Source organism: Podarcis filfolensis (genome assembly GCF_964270895.1).
Source record: "Podarcis filfolensis genome assembly, chromosome: 13".
In the NCBI taxonomy this organism is placed as follows: Eukaryota; Metazoa; Chordata; class Lepidosauria; order Squamata; family Lacertidae; genus Podarcis; species Podarcis filfolensis.
In genome coordinates this window covers 43330658-43348215 of record NC_139615.1, presented here as the reverse complement: position 1 = coordinate 43348215, position 17558 = coordinate 43330658, and the positions used below count along the sequence as shown (strand labels likewise).

The following is a 17558-nucleotide window of genomic DNA, read 5'->3' as shown; positions in this document are numbered from 1 at the left end:
CAATTTCATACCCACTGTTGATGTTACTTAACAAAGGAAGGGTTATCGTTATCACCAGTTATTGCTGTTGTGATTAGTCGACATTATAGTATCTGTTTGTTTAAGCCTTATATAGAACTACCAGTGGCCTTGAATCTTGCAGCTTTTTTGCACCACTGCATATCCACCTGAGTGTATATATATTATACACACATAGAAATATACACAACTTCCTGCTCTAGTCCTGGAAAGCACAATAAACCTGGTAGGCTGTAATCTGAACTAGGAGGGGGTTTTTCTAAGCAAACGTGCATAGTATTTACCAACAATGAACAGGTCTAAATGGCACAACAGGGCGACACCTCTATTAGCATTCATTAAAATGTCACAATGTAGCAAGCAAGATGGGGAATTTCAAGTTTCCTGAAATGCACTGTCAAGCTTAAAAAAACGGGAGAGGAAAAAGCTGTGCCTCAAAGCGAAGTTTTATGTTTGCCACAGTGTCAAGCTAATTTCCAGGAGGTAGTAAAAGGGCTTTTAAAGCTCAATCTTCTATAAGAACCCCTGTGAGATTTACTCCTAGGTAAGTAGAGGGTTGCAGACTTGTTAACATTGCTGAATGCAAAACAGCTCAGATTGCACCAGGGGCTACTGGGACAAAACACCTTCCTCCCAATAATGACTATTCATCTATTTGCCTATTTCCAGTGCTTAAACAAAAGACATAGGCTCCCTGTAAGACTAGAGGAAGGGGTCTGTGCAACTGGTTTTCCCCATTCATGTCCATTGTTGTAAGTTGCAGGGAGAAGCTGCTACCAGCATCCTTGTTGGACAAGTGGATGAAGCTGCGCTTGGGCTTCAGTCCCTACTTGTTTATAATACAACCACTATAACTGTCTCCCCCTGCTTGTCAATTAATTTCTACCCTTTCAGATACCTTGAGCTCTCCTTTGTACAAAGCAAACAAAGGCTAGGAAACACTTCCCATTTTCATAAAGCCCCATGGAATATAATTCCCATTTTGACAAACCTCCAGTTCTTCTAAAATCACACAGCTTCCCTTTGTTATTTAGAGAAACCAGAGTATCTTCTGCAGTGCCTGTGGCTTAATGAGACACTTGCACCTCTGATTAGATGCACCGTAAGGGAATCTAGCATCTTGGTAGATCTAAGATTTCTTTATCAGGAATACTGCAAAAAGTTACTGAGAAATAGTAGGAGTTGCTGTAAGCCCTACATAAACCTACTTTGGTTTTCCTCTGTTCTAGGCTGTCTTGAGAGCTAGGGGGAAAGGAAAAAAGGATTAATACATGTTGTTCCTAATAAGAGTGACGAGACACATAGTATTTCAACAACAATGTTGTTGGCATGGCCTGCGGAAAAGGCACTTTAAAGGAGGACAAAGAAACATCTTAAAAATCCAAGGCAAGTGGGTAAACCATCCCATTGCGGAAATGTAAGGTACAGTGAAAATAATGTTAAAAGAGACAATCAATAGGTAAATGTTTTGTTTGTCTATAAAATGAAAAAGAAATTGCTTTCTTTGCCCACAGACCTATGACTGGATACCTTTTGGGAGTGCAGTCCTATATCGGGGGGAGGGGGGGTTCTGTAGGGTCTTCAAGCAGAAGACAGTAGGTTTGAAAAAAACTTGGAAAGACACCTAGAATTTTGGCCATTTAGTATACGATGTCACAAATAAAGCATGCATTTCCGCTAAAATACATACCAATAAGCACCCTTAGGTTCAACTTTTTTAAATATGTGTGTTAATATGTGTATTAAAGCTATTGGCCTGTTTAAGGCATCCTGGATATTTATGACGTGTTAGACATTAACGAGGAATGTAATTTCGTAGCTAAGTCACTTTATTTATTTCTTTGCTCACTTGTTTCTGATGTCATAAATGAGACGCATGAGGCAAAGGGAAGTGCACTTGTGTGGAGCAATGAAGGGGGTGAAAGATATGATAGTGTCTGAGAGCCAGCCCCATGCAACCCGGTAAGTAGCAAAAAGGGGTCATAAATGTGTAACTGATTTAGCAGTTATCTGACAGGACCTAATTACCAAATGGCCAAAGATGCTGACAGATACAGAATTCATGTACAGCTATGGTTGCTACAAGTGCAGACTGAAGACAGCCCTTGGAAACAATCACATTGCAGCACAGAGTTTTTATGGCAGTGCTTGCGGTCCTGTACTGACATCAGATTAGCCAAGAGGCAGAATAGAATGCCCTGCGATAAAAGATGAAGAACTGGTATTAACTGCTTTTAGGCTGCAATCCTAAACACGCACCCTAGTGCCCATTGGGCAGAGTAGGACTTACTTCTAAGAACACGTGTAGGATTGCCCTGTCTAACAACCAGCATAAAGGTAAAGGTAAAGGGACCCCTGACCATTAGATCCAGTCGCGGACGACTCTGGGGTTGCGGCGCTCATCTCGCTTTATTGGCCGAGGGAGCCGGTGTACAGCTTCTGGGTCATGTGGCAAGCATGACTAAGCCACTTCTGGCGAACCAGAGCAGCACACGGAAACGCTGTTTACCTTCCCGTTGGAGCAGTACCTATTTATTTACTTGCACTTTGACGTGCTTTCGAACTGTTAGGTGGGCAGGAGCAGGGACTGAGCAACGGGAGCTCACCCCGTCGCAGGGATTCAAACCGCCAACCTTCTGATCGGCAAGTCCTAGGCTCTGTGGTTTAACCCACAGCGCCACCCACATCCCCACCCACAACCAGCATAGTAGGGCAGTTTAGTCTAACCGCTTGATGCGATTCATCTCACAGCTGCTTCACCCTTTAGCAGTTTAGGTACCCTAGTATTTTCAGCAGAAAATATTAAAGCAGCAAAGAGAAGATGCAATAAACATGCCACAGGGGACAGAGGCCAATTTCTGCTCCTTGAAACAGGACCCTAAGAGTTTGGGTCAATTTTATATCAAACACTGCATACATAACTTATCACAGCAATCACTGATGGGAGGCTAGTGAACCTAGGTTGCTGTGTATAAACAATGAGATGGAATTAGATATCTTTCTCCTCTTACCCGATCTCGGGAGGCTTGGTTGTAGTTTAATCTCATGAGTTCTGCAAACCTTTGCTCATACAGGTGAAGCAACAGCACAAGATAGAGGCCTGAGTTCATCAGTTCATCCTGGGCCTGTATGTAGGGGGAGAAATGCTTTTGAGTTTCTGCCACAACTGGATGAGCATGCTAGCTGCAACTCCACATGACCCCGGTTGCCTTCCATGAGCTTCTGAAGCAAGGAGGCCTTGTCTATTCATGGAGGCTCCCTGAAGATTTCAGAACTTTTTGCATTGCTACCTGCAGGGATGGGGAACATTTTTCTGCCTCACACAGAACTCTGTGGGTTCTGCATGGCATTGCTGGGTGGAGCAACGTTACATCCCAGCCACAAAAACCCAGAAGTTTCCTTCTATGCGTGTGTGTACACACACATACCATTCTCCATCCAAGCTATTGGCATGGCTGCAGTTCAAGGACATATTTCAGCCAGGCAGAAACCCTTGAGAGGACACAGATAAGAGGCAGTGAAGGGTCTGAGGAGGACAATTTGAAGAGTGTGATGGTTTGGGGAGAGTCCTGAATGGCTGCATTTGCCCCCTAGGTCTGAGGCTTTTCAAGCGTGCCTTGTTGTCTGCTTGCGTGCCCATTTCGTTTCTTACCCGAGACTGCTGATGATTCCTGTAATAGTCATTCACGTTAAAATCATCCAGATCTACAGTAAGGCTCTGCTTACAGAGTTCACATGTTTTCACTGCACCAAGTTCAGCACCTGAAGAACAAAAATCCTTTGCTTTATCTTATATGCAGCACATACTTGCCGTAGGTTGAAAAATTCCACATTCCACTGAATACTACTCCAGAAATCTGCTCTGTTCAAGGCTCTGTGTATACCTTGTGATACAATATTTGGCACCAGAGGTCCCAGCAGGATTTTCTGGCCTCAGTACACTGTATGTGGATTGGGTACTCCACCCTACTTGCAAATGAGGACAGAGAGTAGCATATACCGCATTGGCCCAAATATAAGCCGCACTTTTCCCCCCACCCCAAATTCCAACTGTGAAAAGTTAAAGTGTGGCTTATACTTGGAACTGAGCACTGCGTGTCCGCCTCCCGACACTACTGCCCTGAACGGGGGATGGGGGTGATCGGTGCCAGCTTGGGGAGGTGATGCCAGGAGTGCCGGGAGGCGGGCAAGCAGCACGCTTGAAACTGAGTGCCAGTGGCAGCTTGGGGAGTGGGGCACCGAGCGCCGGCCAACCCCCGTTCAGGAGCCTCTATAGCCGCGCGTCACCTCTCCAGCCGGGAGAGCGCGCGTGGGGCTAAAGCAGCCCCCCACGACCCTCTCCCGGCTGGAGAGGTGACGCGCGGCTATGGCAGGAGCCTCTATAGCCATGCGTCACCTCTCCAGCCGGGAGAGCGTGTGCGGGGCTAAAGAAGCCATAGCCCCGCGATCCTCTCCCAGCTGGAGAAGTGACGTGTGACTATGGCAGCAGCCTCTCCACTGCGCCTTTCCGCTGCTCCCTGACCTGCTCTTTGGGGCTGGTGGTGGGCTTCCCCCCGCCAGCCCCAAAGAGCAGGTCGAAAGGAACCTGAAGCCTGGAGAGCGAGAGGGGTCAGTGCGCACCGACCCCTCTTGCTCTCCAGGCTTCCAAGGTAGTCGCCTGAACGCACCTTAAACGGCACCTTGTTTTAGAGCGGGAAAATTCTCCCACTCTCTGCGCAGCGCTTCCTGCCGCTTTGCTGAAGGGGCGCTGGGCAGAGAGTGGAAGAATTTTTTTCCCTTGTTCTCCCCCCTCTAAAACAAGGTGCGTCCTATTGTCCGGTGCGTCCTATGGTGCGAAAAATACGGTACTTCAGCACAATGGAACCATGCTTAGCTCAGTTGGTAGAGCACGAGACTCTTAATCTCAAGGTTGTGGGTTCGATCTCTGTACAGTGGTACCTCGGGTTAAGAACTTAATTCGTTCTGGAGGTCCGTTCTGAACTTGAAACTGTTCTTAACCTGAGGTACCACTTTAGCTAATGGGGCCTCCCGCTGCCGCAGCACCGCCACCACACAATTTCTGTTCTCATCCTGAAGCAAAGTTCTTAACCCGAGGGACTATTTCTGGGTTAGCAGAGTCTGTAACCTGAAGCGTCTGTAACCTGAAGCGTCTGTAACCCGAGGTACCACTGTATTGGGTGAAAGATTCCTGCACTGCAGGGGGTTGGATGAGATGACCTTGGGGTCCCTTCCAACTCTACAATTCTATGATTCTATGTTCTCTGTCACACTTGAGGGCAACAGACAAGGCTGCTGAGCAGACAAGGCACAGCTTGGAGCAGCAGCAGCAGCAGCAGCAGCAGCAGCAGCTTGGCTTTAAGTTAAAGGAGAGAAGACAAGAACCATCACTGAATTGTAAGAATCACTCCCCCCCCCAAGCCCAAAAAGTGCTGCAACTTTTGCCTGTCACACAAAACCTGCTGATATTTCTCTCCCCACACCTTTGTGGGAAACAAGTGATCCTACAGAGCTGCAGTGGGGGAATTCTAACCAGCTACAAATAAAGCCACAAGCCTAAAGTTGTTGGATTTGTTTCCAACAGTCCTCAGCACCTGGGCAGCACTGTCCCTATTTGTTTGCTGGGTGATACATTGGAGAACCAATGAACTCCTGCTTGGCCCTGTCCATTTCTGTGCATGATGCCTCTGTTGAAACCCAAACAAGGTGTGAACATTTGAAATATCTCTTTTCCTAGTCATCTGCTGCTGATGCTCTTCATCAGTAGATGGTCAATGACAAGATCAACTAGCCCAACCATAAACTATTAAGCTGTGGTACCTGGTTGGAACACAAGGTTGCTTGCTTTCATGATATTTCTTCTAAGTGTGCATGTACTGTTTGGGTGTACAATCTGCAAAATTTGGAAGCATTTTCTCAGAGAAAGCACATAAGCATCACAGCCTGTTGTTTTCTTGGTTTCGAGATCCTTATTGATGTGCTGATGCTAAAGAAAGTCATTCCTAGTTAATTTTCTTTGCCTGTTCTATCATGCTTTTCCATTCCAGTAATGACTCATTCTCCCTGCTTTGGCCTGATGTAACCTTGTTATACCATTTAACCCCAGCATAGACCAGACTATCAAGGATGATATCATTGAAGAAGAATAAGTGTAGTTATTTCCACTGTTACATCATATACACAAGTATCTTTGGGGGAGGGGAAGCATTTTCAAAAGCTGTTTTACTTTAAATTGTTCCACTTTCATGGGGCCATTTCTCACGAGTTGTATGCAGAAACAAAGGCAATGAAATTACGGGTTTGGTAGTTACGGAGGGCTGGTTTTTTGTCCAGTCTCCAAAGCCAATACATACTCTGAGTAGGCAGAGAATACGGGAGGATATTCCTTTGGCAGAACTACATGTAAAAGTCCCTCCTTGCTGAGACTCTTTTACTAAAGCATGTTAGTAAACCATCTTGCAACACATAAAACACTCTGATAACTTTTCTGCTGTTGAAAAACACTATATATTTTAACCAAATACAGTGGTACCTCAGGATGTGAACAGGATCCGTTCCAGAGCCTCGTTTGCATCCTGAATGGAATGTAAGACACAACGGCGCATCGGTGCGTGCGCAGGTTGCGTTTTGCCGCTTCCGCACATGTGCGTGACATTATTTTGAGCGTCAGCGCATGCGCGAGCGGCGAAACCCAGAAGTAACGCGCTCCGTTACTTCCGGGATGCTGCGGAGCGCAACCCGAAAGCGCTCAACCTGAAGCACATTCAACCCGAGGTATGACTGTAGTTTTAAGTGAATTGAACCTATAGAAGTCCAGTTATATGCATTTTTCTCTCATATAAAACATTCCAAAATTGTGGCCTTTCTCCAACTGATTTTGGTGGAGTTTAGATATGCTTATTGAGACATCTTTCTGACAGCACAAACTTAGGCATGTCTACTAAGAAGAAAAGTCTTATTGAGTTTAATGGAGCTTACTCCCAAGTAAGTGGGTATAAGATTGCAACCTCAGTATGAAAAAAAGCACATAACATTTTTGCTGAGGTATTCTCAGCACTCTCTTAGTGGGAGTTATAAGAAGGTTTCCCGAGACATGTACGTAGCACCTGATGAGCAGCCTAGTTCAAGACTGAGCAAGTCATATTTCTGCCAGTTTTGATTGCTGCCGGAGTAGAAAGGGAACAGTCAAGCATTTCTAAATCTAGTTTTGCTTTGATGTCAGCAGACAGTACATACAGTGTGCCTGGGCCATGATGGAATTTTAAACTAAATTACATGCTAATGTTCTTTCTTTGCTTAAACTTGCAAACTCACCTGATTTGATCTTGGCCTTTAACCAGGTCTTTAGACATTCCTGATGGACAAATCGAAGAGTCCCACCACACCCACACGGTTCCAGCAGCGGATTGGTTATGGATCCCCCAGCAATCTGACATATCCGACACTGATCTCCCTCCTCTTCAGAGTCTTCTGCTAGGAGACTGGAGATACAGCAGAGGTTCCATAATTCAAAAACAGTGGTCTGGAGGAATGACCTTCAATAGGGCATGATTGTAATGAATTTGAAAAGTGAAATTTATGGAGTGGGGTAGGGGAGAAGAAAGCAAAAGGATTCCTTCTAAATTCCCTCACACATGGTGGGTGAGATGGTCCCACTAGACGAGGCTTCCTCAACCTCGACTCTCCAGATCTTTTGAGACTACAATTCCCATCATCCCTGATCACTGGTCCTGCTAGCTAGGGATCATGGGAGTTGTAGGCCAAAAACTCACTTTTTCCCTCCTAAAAAGTAAGGGGAAATGTGTGTGCGTCTTATGGAGCCAATGCCGGCTGCGCAGCTATCCCTGAAGCCAGAACAGCAAGAGGGATTGCTGCTTTCACTGCGCAGCGATCCCTCTTGCTGTTCTGGCTTCTGAGATTCAGAATATTTTTTTCTTGTTTTCCTCCTCCAAAAACTAGGTGCGTCTTGTGGTCTGGTGCGTCTTATAGAGCGAAAAATACGGTATACTCAGTTCAATGGATATGGCATAACTGAGGCAAGGGAGGGTGTTCCCCTATTGCTAGATGCCGCACCAATTAAGGAATACCACAGCAACACTTCCAAGGCCGTCTCTAACGTGAGTTCCTTCCTATCACTGCCTTGTCCCACCACTGATCTGCCACGCAGGTAGCTCTTTCTGTTTGTGATCTATTGCAATTTAGATTGAAATGTAACTTGCTAGAAAAGCTTAGAACAATACTTTAGGAGTAATATATCTGCCAACAAGCAATTCTATGATTCTATTTAGGCCAGAAGATTACAAACATCCATGTATTTTTTTCTTCTTACCTATGTGAGACCACTGAGAGACATGCATAATCAGATGATTTGGAGTAAGGTGTCACTGATGACACTCTTAATCTGTATCAGGAAAGGCAGTTCAGGTGCTGGACTGTGACTCGCAGTGCCTGCTGTGGCTGAAGAGGCCCGTAACTTGTAACTGCTATCTCCCACATTGTTTGTGCTGCGTTGGTGGCACCGAAGTGACCTCACCAGGGGGGAAGATTGGGCAGTGTGTATGAAGGTTCTGGGCTAACCAAATGACAAGACCGATGTGGTCCAAAAGAAAGCTAGTAATTGGCACCAGCTTAGCTGGGGATTCTCTAGCGGTTTGAAATCAACCCTGGAGGCCTACTCCATTCAGTGCTGAATGATAAAGTCCCACAGAACCTGGGTCCCAAATGTCTAAAAGAGCTCCTGTATCAATCAGCTCAGTTATTATGACCAGCAAGAGAGGCTTTTCTTACAATTCCACCACAAAGTGAGGTATGGGCAACAGTGGCCTATGAGAGCGACTTCTTGGTAGTGCCCCCCCGGCTGTGGGTGTAAGACCTGCATCTTGTCCTGACACTATAGTCCTTTAATCAGCAACTAAAGATGGACCTCTTAATTGGGCATTTGCAGAAGGATAGGGCTGCAGGGGCTGTGCTGTTGGAAGCCTGTCAGCTCCTTCTGCTAAATGCTGTTTTAATCACGATTTTAAACGTTTTATATTTTGATGTTATATTGTTTTATCTATGTAGGTGCCGTGCCCTTGGGCTACGGGTGAATGGCATTTTATAAATGCCGAAAATAAATAAATAGAAACAGACATTATCCCATTCCAAGGTTTCCTGAGTTGAACTCTAGCACTAAGTACAGGTTTTTAACTGCCTCAAAATTGTTTCAGACCAGGCAAAGGACTTCCGTGGCAAATTCCCCTCCTAATGACGTATCTTGAGACTGAAAAAGTACGTTTGTCATAACTGCCCCTCCAATTATATACTGCAGGAAAGAATCGGAACACCATAGTTTAAAACTACTGCTAGAGGACAAGAATCCCAAGACTACATTAAATGTAGCTAAATTCTGTGCGTCTGCAATCAATCACAGGAAGCAAGTGGTATTCCATAGTGACTAAACCCCTAAATGTTATTTACAGGGGGCACGCTAATAATTAATTTTAATTTTTATATTTAAATCCTTGTTATATTCATATTGTCTTTTGTATTTCTGATATATATTTTTATGATCTGTGATGTTGTGTGTGTTGACGCTGGTCTGTGACCGTATTAATAAATTCATTCATTCATTCATTCATGCTTACCTCTCTTGCAACTTCTTTAGCTTCTCAGGGTCTGTCTCAGGCTTACTAATCTCCTTCACGCTTGGTGAACTGCAAGTGGTTGTACTGCTCACAAAACTGCTCTGATTTCGCAAATCAGATACTGTCAAGAAAATTGGTACTTGATCGGGGAGAGGGCCAGCCATGTGAAGATGTGCTGTGAAGTTTGCCCGGAAAAGAGATGGGTGGGAAGAATCTGTGGATGAGGAGGAGCTGTGGGAATTCAGAAAATTGTCTTCATCGTGAGAAGTGGTGCTGGGAGAAAGGCTGCTTAGACCATTGCTTATGCTATCTTCCAGCAGGCTACTATCCTCAAAGGTGCTGATTGTAGGTGATGAAGACTGACAACTTTCAGTAGCTGAAAAGGACTCCCTGATTCTTATAGGAGATAGCTGTCTACGAACAGTGAACCTGGGGCTTCCACTCAGCTCTGTGGTTTGCATAGAAGCTGCAGCCACATCCACATTGCTTGTCGTTTCAGTTCTGCTTATAGGTTGTGCTAAGGATCCTGGGATATTAAATGCGGAACGCATAGGAGGCCTCTGAACTGCTGGCCTAGCTGAACTAATGAGTCCAGTGTAACATCTTTGATTGGTCTCAAAACCTTGTCTCTCTCTGCCACAGCCGTTGTTCCCTGACCAGTCTTCTGTAGAACTTAAATTGCCAATGGTCTCATTGGCTGCTGCGCTTCTGGGTCTGCTTTCAGCATGTGGGCTTTTGGAATTCTCACCTTCATTTTTGTGGGCCTCTTCCGAAAGGTTGTTTTCTTCAAGAGCATGAGGGTTCCTTTGGTCTCTGGTCTTCCTCTGGCCCACTGAAGGTTGTTCAGCTGCTGCCTCCACTGCTCCACCGTGTTGCCGTGGCAATCTGTGGGAAAGCTCAGCCCGCCTAACGTCACCCCCGACTCCCATCTCACAGTTCGGCTGCTCGGCCTGTGCGACGGGCATCCCACTGACTCTGTTGTTCTGATCAGGAGGAGGAGACTTGCTGATATCATAGGAAAGAAACTCTTCTTCTATCTCGTTAACGTCTTCAGTGTCATCATTCTCTTCGGTAGAACCTTCCACATTTGCACACAACAATGCATAAAAATCGTCTTCTCTGGGCCTTATGGGAGTATTTTTAATGGGGGGAAGGTTGGAGTTGCTTGGCTCACTTGATAACAAAGGACCATTAGCAACCTGAACAGTAGAATCCATTACGGTAGTTGGGGGCTGCTGAGCTGCTGTCAGAACATTTCCTTTTTTGAGATCCCTGTCTAGGCTTTTGCTGTCTATGTTTAGTTTAGAGGTCTGGATTAAGGTCCTCTTTTCTGGAGCTTTCTTCTTAGTCTTGAGAACAGGGCCACTTCTTTGTCCTGCGACATCTTGCGAGTCTGCATTGAGAGCAAGAGTTGCTTTCAGAATTTCTTTGCCAAAGCACTTTATTCAATTTTAGTGATGTCCACAAACTGATCACACAAGAACCACTAGTGGCAATTATATTCCCCAGATCCACCTGGGGACTGCATGGCTCCTCCCCTTAAGCCCCCCACCCCAAACAATTTCTTTAAAAATGGCTATACTGCCCCTTAAATTTATAGATGTGGTATCTGGAAATGGAGTTGGGCTTCCTTTTAGCCTTTTGGCAAATTGGGGCTTCCTGCAAAATGGGAGAGAGACCTATCTTTTCTTTGAATCTCCCTAATGAAAGAAGTGGAGTGCTCTTCGGAAAAGACTTTTCCAATGATTTATCCAAACCCTGTAAGGCTCATTGGAAAAAGACAGCTATATGGTTTGTTGTTGTTTTTAGATTCAGCATAGTCCAATGGACTATGCTTGAAAAGACACAACTTCAGTTCCCTTCTTCACCATGAACTCACTGTATTGCCTTAAAACAAACCTTTCTGTTTGCCTCTTGCAAAATCATCTGTGTACAGTGTCTCTCTATGGGGCACTGCATATAAGTGGCCTCTTTGGCTATTTTTATCGGCCCATATGGGACCAGCACAAGTGGCTGGGCCTGGTGAAATTTTAATTCCTTACCCCTACGGTTATGATTCGTGGGTTCCCACTTAATTTTATTTTGATTTTAAATGTGTTTCGAATTGTATTTTAAACTAATTGTTTGATTTTGTGTTTTCAATGTATTTTACATTAGCCGCCCTGAGCCTGGTCTTGGTCGGGGAGGGCAGGGTATAAATTATTATTATTATTATTATTATTATTATTGATACAAAACAGTGATGCCTTATTCATATTAGCTCTCATCCAGAATCAGTATTTTGGGAACTTCACAAAAGGGGGCCAACAAAGGGGGGTGGTAGAAGCCTGTTTCACTTGTCTTAACAGCTTCTAATAGCAGCTGCATGCCCATTAATCATTTTAAGTATCTGCATGTGTGTGTTTGTGTATACAGACACACACACACGCACACACATGGCAGTGAGAACAAGCTAAGCCCCATTTCTTGTTCTCCTCTCTACATACATGGTAGATCCCCACTGCATGCACGGAGCCTTTCCTTGTCCACAGACGAGGCCTTTGTATAACTGGCGCCCCATGCACACTTTTCGACCAGCTGAGCTGTGATCTCTCAAACCACTTCAACAAAAGGCCAACATCAAGGTGCAGCAGCTTTGATGTTTAAACCAGACTCTCCTTTGAATTCAGTCTAAACAACTTCAGCCTCAATCAGGGGAGAACACACTCACATAATAGTTCCACATATGCCGTGAAACAATGATGGAGCTCTGGACCAGGGGTGCCTTCTATAAATAGGATGTATAAACTTAATGCAATGTGGAAAAAGAGTTTCTCACCAGCACTCTTGGTAGTCTTAGCTATTCCGTGTAGCACTGGTGTTTTCCTCCCTCTTCCTTCCACTCTTTTCATATTCTCAGTGTCTGTGTTTTCCAGAAAACTTCTCTGGTTCAATCGCTGTCTTCTTGATAAAATTGGCTTCTGGAAAGCTGATAAACATTGTTTTATGCAAATATTTTTTTTTAAGGAACCTCTGGCTTATGAATTGTGGGTCCATGGAGACTAAGTTGTAAGAGAGCACAATATATGAGACTGCATAACATTTGCACACGGGACACGGCACAGGGAGTACATGTCTTAGCTTGCACTTTCTATGTGAAAAACTTCACTTTCTAGGAGTGAATTTGTAAGAACTTGAAACTGTTCTCTTAAACCAACCGTGCTTTCTAAATCCTGGGTTTTTATTTCCTCCCTGCATGGTAATGCTAAAACAGAGGGGCAAGGTGAGTGGGGGCATGTAGAAGAATAGGGTATGTTTCATAGCTATTCTTTTTTGTTACATATTCCCCAAGGTGAGATACTCTTTCTCTAAGGTAAGGGGGTGAAAGACAGCAGAAGGTAAGGCAGGGGCAGTATGTGAGCACATTTGAGAAAAGCTTGTTTGAGACAGGCTGTCCACCTCAATTGTTCTAGTTACAGGTAGGTAGCCATGTTGGTCTGCCGTAGTCAAAACAAAATAAAAAAATTCCTTCCAGTAGCACCTTAGAGACCAACTAAGTTTGTTATTGGCATGAGCTTTCGTGTGCATGCTCACTTCTTCAGATATCTGTATCTGTATATGAAGAAGTGTGCATGCACACAAAAGCTCATACCAATAACAAACTTAATTGGTCTCTAAGGTGATACTTTTCCCAGTAGTGATGTATGGAAGTGAGAGCTGGACCATAAAGAAGGCTGATCGCCGAAGAATTGATACTTTTGAATTATGGTGCTGGAGGAGACTCTTGAGAGTCCCATGCACTGCAAGAAGAACAAACCTATCCATTCTTAAGGAAATCAGCCCTCAGTGCTCACTGGAAGGACAGATCGTGAAGCTGAGGCTCCAATACTTTGGCCACCTCATGAGAAGAGAAGACTCCCTGGAAAAGACCTGATGTTGGGAAAGATGGAGGGCACAAGGAGAAGGGGACGACAGAGGACGAGATGGTTGGATAGTGTTCTGGAAGCTACCAGCATGAGTTTGACCAAACTGCGGGAGGCAGTGGAAGACAGAAGTGCCTGGCATGCTCTGGTCCATAGGGTCACGAAGAGTCGGACACGACTAAACAACAACAAGGTGCTACTGGAAGGAATTTTTTTATTTTGTCCCCTCAATTGTGTTCACTCTCTGTAACACAGTCAAGTTCCACTGCTTCAAATTACCATCCCATCCCTCATCACAATTACACAATGAAATGAAACACTCATGTCAAACAGCACAGCAGTAAAAATCAATACTATTCCAGCCTTAAAACAAACAAACTGATCAATCTAAAAGACCTGGGTGGATTTAAAGACACTAAAAATAAATAAGGCTTGACACCAGGCAATCCTCCCTTGTGAGGGAGTTCTAAAAATCGGACACTGCAGTTAAAAGGTCCCATCTCTAGCGATCACCTACCTAACTTCTGGTAGTGATGATGGGGGAGCAGAGAAGAATCCCTGAGGATGAGTATAATACTTAGGCAAGTTCATGTGGCAGAAAGCCATCCCACAGGGGTCTCAAACTGTTTGGGGCAGAAGTTGAAACCAAACTTTGATTTGCGCTTGGAACTCCACTGGGAGGTGGCATACATAAACTTACTACTCCTGGTTCCCAGCTAGCAATCCAATCACCGTGTTTTGAAGTATTTGTTGTTTCTGAACATTTGTCAGAAGCAACGCCCTGTATAATGTACTGCAGCAGTCCGTATCAAGCGTCCCCAGGGGATGATTAGCTGTGCCCCAGTTATCTCTGTGCAGGAGAGGTTGCCACTGGCGCAATAGCCTCAGGTGATGAAAGGGGCTTTGCATTTAAGGTTCCGCCAAGGAATCCAAAGACAGATCTAATAGCATCTCCAGACTGCAATCCTCCTCCTTCAGAGGGAGCTTAGCCCTGCCTACAGCAGATTGAACAAAATCTTCCAGGTCAGATGCATCTGTCAGCAAGAGCACCTCTGTAACATCTGTACTGAGCTTGGTTTGGCTGCCTTATTGGATTTGACTCTTTCGACTCCAATCCTTGCCCGCTCACCTAGGCAAAGGTAAAGGTACCCCTGACCATTAGGTCCAGTCATGACCGACTCTGGGGCTGCTGCGCTCATCTCGCTTTATTGGCCGAGGGAGCCAGCGTACAGCTTCCAGGTCATGTGGCCAGCATGACTAAGCCGCTTCTGGCGAACCAGAGCAGTGCACAGAAACGCCATTTACCTTCCCGCCGGAACGGTACCTATTTAACTACTTGCACTTCGCGCTTTCGAACTGCTAGGTTGGCAGGAGCAGGGACCGAGCAACGGGAGCTCAGCCTTTCGCGGGGATTCGAACCGCCGACCTTCTGATCAGCAAGTCCTAGGCTCTGTGGTTTAACCCACAGCGCAACCTGCGTCCCCTGCCTGCTCACCTAGAAGTCTTCAAATATCTTATGTCCTCTCTAGGACCCCTTGAGCTTGTGAACATCACTAGCTTCAGCGCCACACATCGATTTCTTTCAATGAATAGCTGAGAACTTTCTCCATACACACCTGAAAAATCTTTTTTGGGGCCAGGTCCACTTTTTTCTGTTTTTTTGGTGCATGTGCTTGATTTCTGCTTCTGCTTAACAGATGTTTTGTCAATGGCAGGAAATTTAGCTTCTCCTTTGTTCCCAAGAGGCTTAATAGCAGATTTCAGTTCACATCCAGAAGATTCTTCGGAGGAGGTCTGCCAAGGCGAAAATTAGTTCATTTATTAACAGAATCTTCTTTACCAATGCAAAAGCTACATCCCAGTAGAAGAAGCCTCTTATTTAGCCTTCGATGTCTAGGAGCTTATTGTGGCTACTCAGTAGTGAGTAGTACTCTGTACTAGAGATGCCTGGAGAATTTATTTTTTGTGAATTCCAGTAAGATCTGACCAGATCCGCATCATCTGCACTAAATAAATTTTATCTCAAAACACACTTTTAAATGTGTATTTTGCTATCCTTTAGAGCTGAGAACTGTGCCAGATCATTAAGAAAGTGCAAATGCCAACGGATAACATTATTATTATTATTATTATTATTATTATTATTATTATTATTATTATTTTAAAATCTATACTGTCGTTCATCTGAGGTTATCAGTTTAAGGCTTTATAGGTCAAAACCAGCACTCTGAATTGGGCCTGGTAGCTAATTGGCAGCCAATGCAGTCAGTCCAGGATCGGTGTAATATGTTCAAACCATCTTGCCCTGGTGAGCAACCTAGCTGCCAAATTCTGCTCCAGTTGAAGTTTCTGAACCATTATCAGAGGCAGACCTACACACAACGCTTTGCAGTAGTCTAACCTGGAGGTTACCCAGAGTATAGGCAACAGTAATTAGGCTATCCCTGTCCAGATAGAGGCGTAGAAGATCCACCACCCAAGCCTCAAGGCCACCTAAGCCTCAAGCAACAGCAAAGGATCCAGGAGTACTTGCAAGCTACATACCCGCTCCTTCAGAGGGAGTGTAACCCTATCAAGAGGAGGCAACCTCAAATCGATCTAACCTAGGGAACCAGCCACTAACAGTGTCTCAGTCTTAACTGGATTGATTGAAATGGATTGAAATGGATCTAAAATATCAGTTTCCTCCAAGAGCGCCTGGATCTAGTCCACAATCACCTGCTCAAGAACCTTGCCCCAAAAGGGAGATAAGCAACTGGCCGTTAGTTACTTAGATTTTCTGAGTCCAGGGAAGTTTTCCTGAGTTGTTGGACCACATCCTCTGGCAAGGAGGTATCAATCACCGCCCTGGTCCAGTCAACTGTCCCCTCCCTCCTAGTTTTTATCAGCCAGGAGGGGCAAGGGTTCAGAGCGCAAGTAGTCACCCTGATCAATCCAAGCACCTTGTCCATATCTTCCACCTTTACTAACTGAAACTCACCCAACACAACAGGACTAGACAGTGCTCTGGACACCCTTTGAGATTCATCTGCTATAACAGCGGAGTCAAGATCCCAGTGGATGCAAGTGATTTTGTCCTCAAAATGATTTGCAAACAAGTCACAGTGAGCTACCACTGGTTCCACCACCTCCTTCGGGCCAGACTGTAAGGGGCTTCACACTATAGTGGAACCTTGGGTTGCGGACGTAATCCATGACAGAGGCACGTCCACAACCCGCAGCGTTCGTAACCTGCAGCACTGCATCTGCGCACGCACGTGATGCGATTTGGTCTTCTGCGCATGCGTGAAGCATGATTTAGCGCTTCTGTGCATGCACGACGGCGAAATCTGAAAGTAACTCTTTCCGGTACTTCTGGGTTTCCTGCGGTTCACAACTTGAAAACATGTAACCCAAAGCATTTGTAACCCGAGGTACTGTTAGTAAATTCAGCTCCGTTGCTCCGAGCTGATACGGCTCATCTTGGCTTGAGCCCAGCAGAGTATACCCAGAGTCCGCAACGAAAGGATGAGGCAGGTATGGCTACATTGCTAAGCTTTATTTCTAAGCTATGCAGAGAGCATACGAATATACAACTCCGACAAAGAAACGACAGTACAAAGGAAACAGGAAACCAGTAAACGTCACATCCCATCTCCCTTTCCCGTGGGAATCCAACAGTATCTGGACTGTGGAATGAAAACATAGTCTTGTGACTACCAGCAGCTGCTCAGTGAGGGAAACAGAAACCAACAGGTACCACTGTACCCGGAAAAGCTCTACTGGATGGCATAGTGAGGATGCAATGAAGCAGCAAAGTATGCCTTCTTTGCTGCCTTCACTGCCACTAGGTGGGCTGGATGATGAACCCTCACCAGTGTTCAATTGCATTCGATCAGATCTTTCCTCCACTCGCATTCAAGCCGAGATAGGCTTGTTTAAGGTTTCACGGTGTGAATAGATTAACTTTTACTCTGCTGTCAGCAGAGGGGTACTGTATTAAATTAGGCAAATGTGTAAAATTAGCCTATTTCAT

At 45.1% G+C, this 17558-nt stretch overlaps 1 protein-coding gene across 2 annotated transcripts in view; it reads right to left on the bottom strand.

Moving 5' to 3' along the window:
- Positions 1–17558, bottom strand: part of MARCHF10 (membrane associated ring-CH-type finger 10) — a 29755-nt gene that overhangs the window by 2283 nt on the left and 9914 nt on the right. For both annotated transcript variants that reach the window (XM_083582757.1, XM_083582758.1), the window contains 7 exons: positions 15160–15337; positions 12460–12609; positions 9642–11034; positions 7330–7496; positions 3671–3780; positions 3030–3143; positions 1227–1260 (listed from right to left, as the gene is read on the bottom strand). In XM_083582757.1, the coding sequence (XP_083438883.1) occupies positions 1227–1260; positions 3030–3143; positions 3671–3780; positions 7330–7496; positions 9642–11034; positions 12460–12609; positions 15160–15337 (2146 nt within the window). The remainder of the gene's footprint in view (positions 1–1226; positions 1261–3029; positions 3144–3670; positions 3781–7329; positions 7497–9641; positions 11035–12459; positions 12610–15159; positions 15338–17558) is intronic.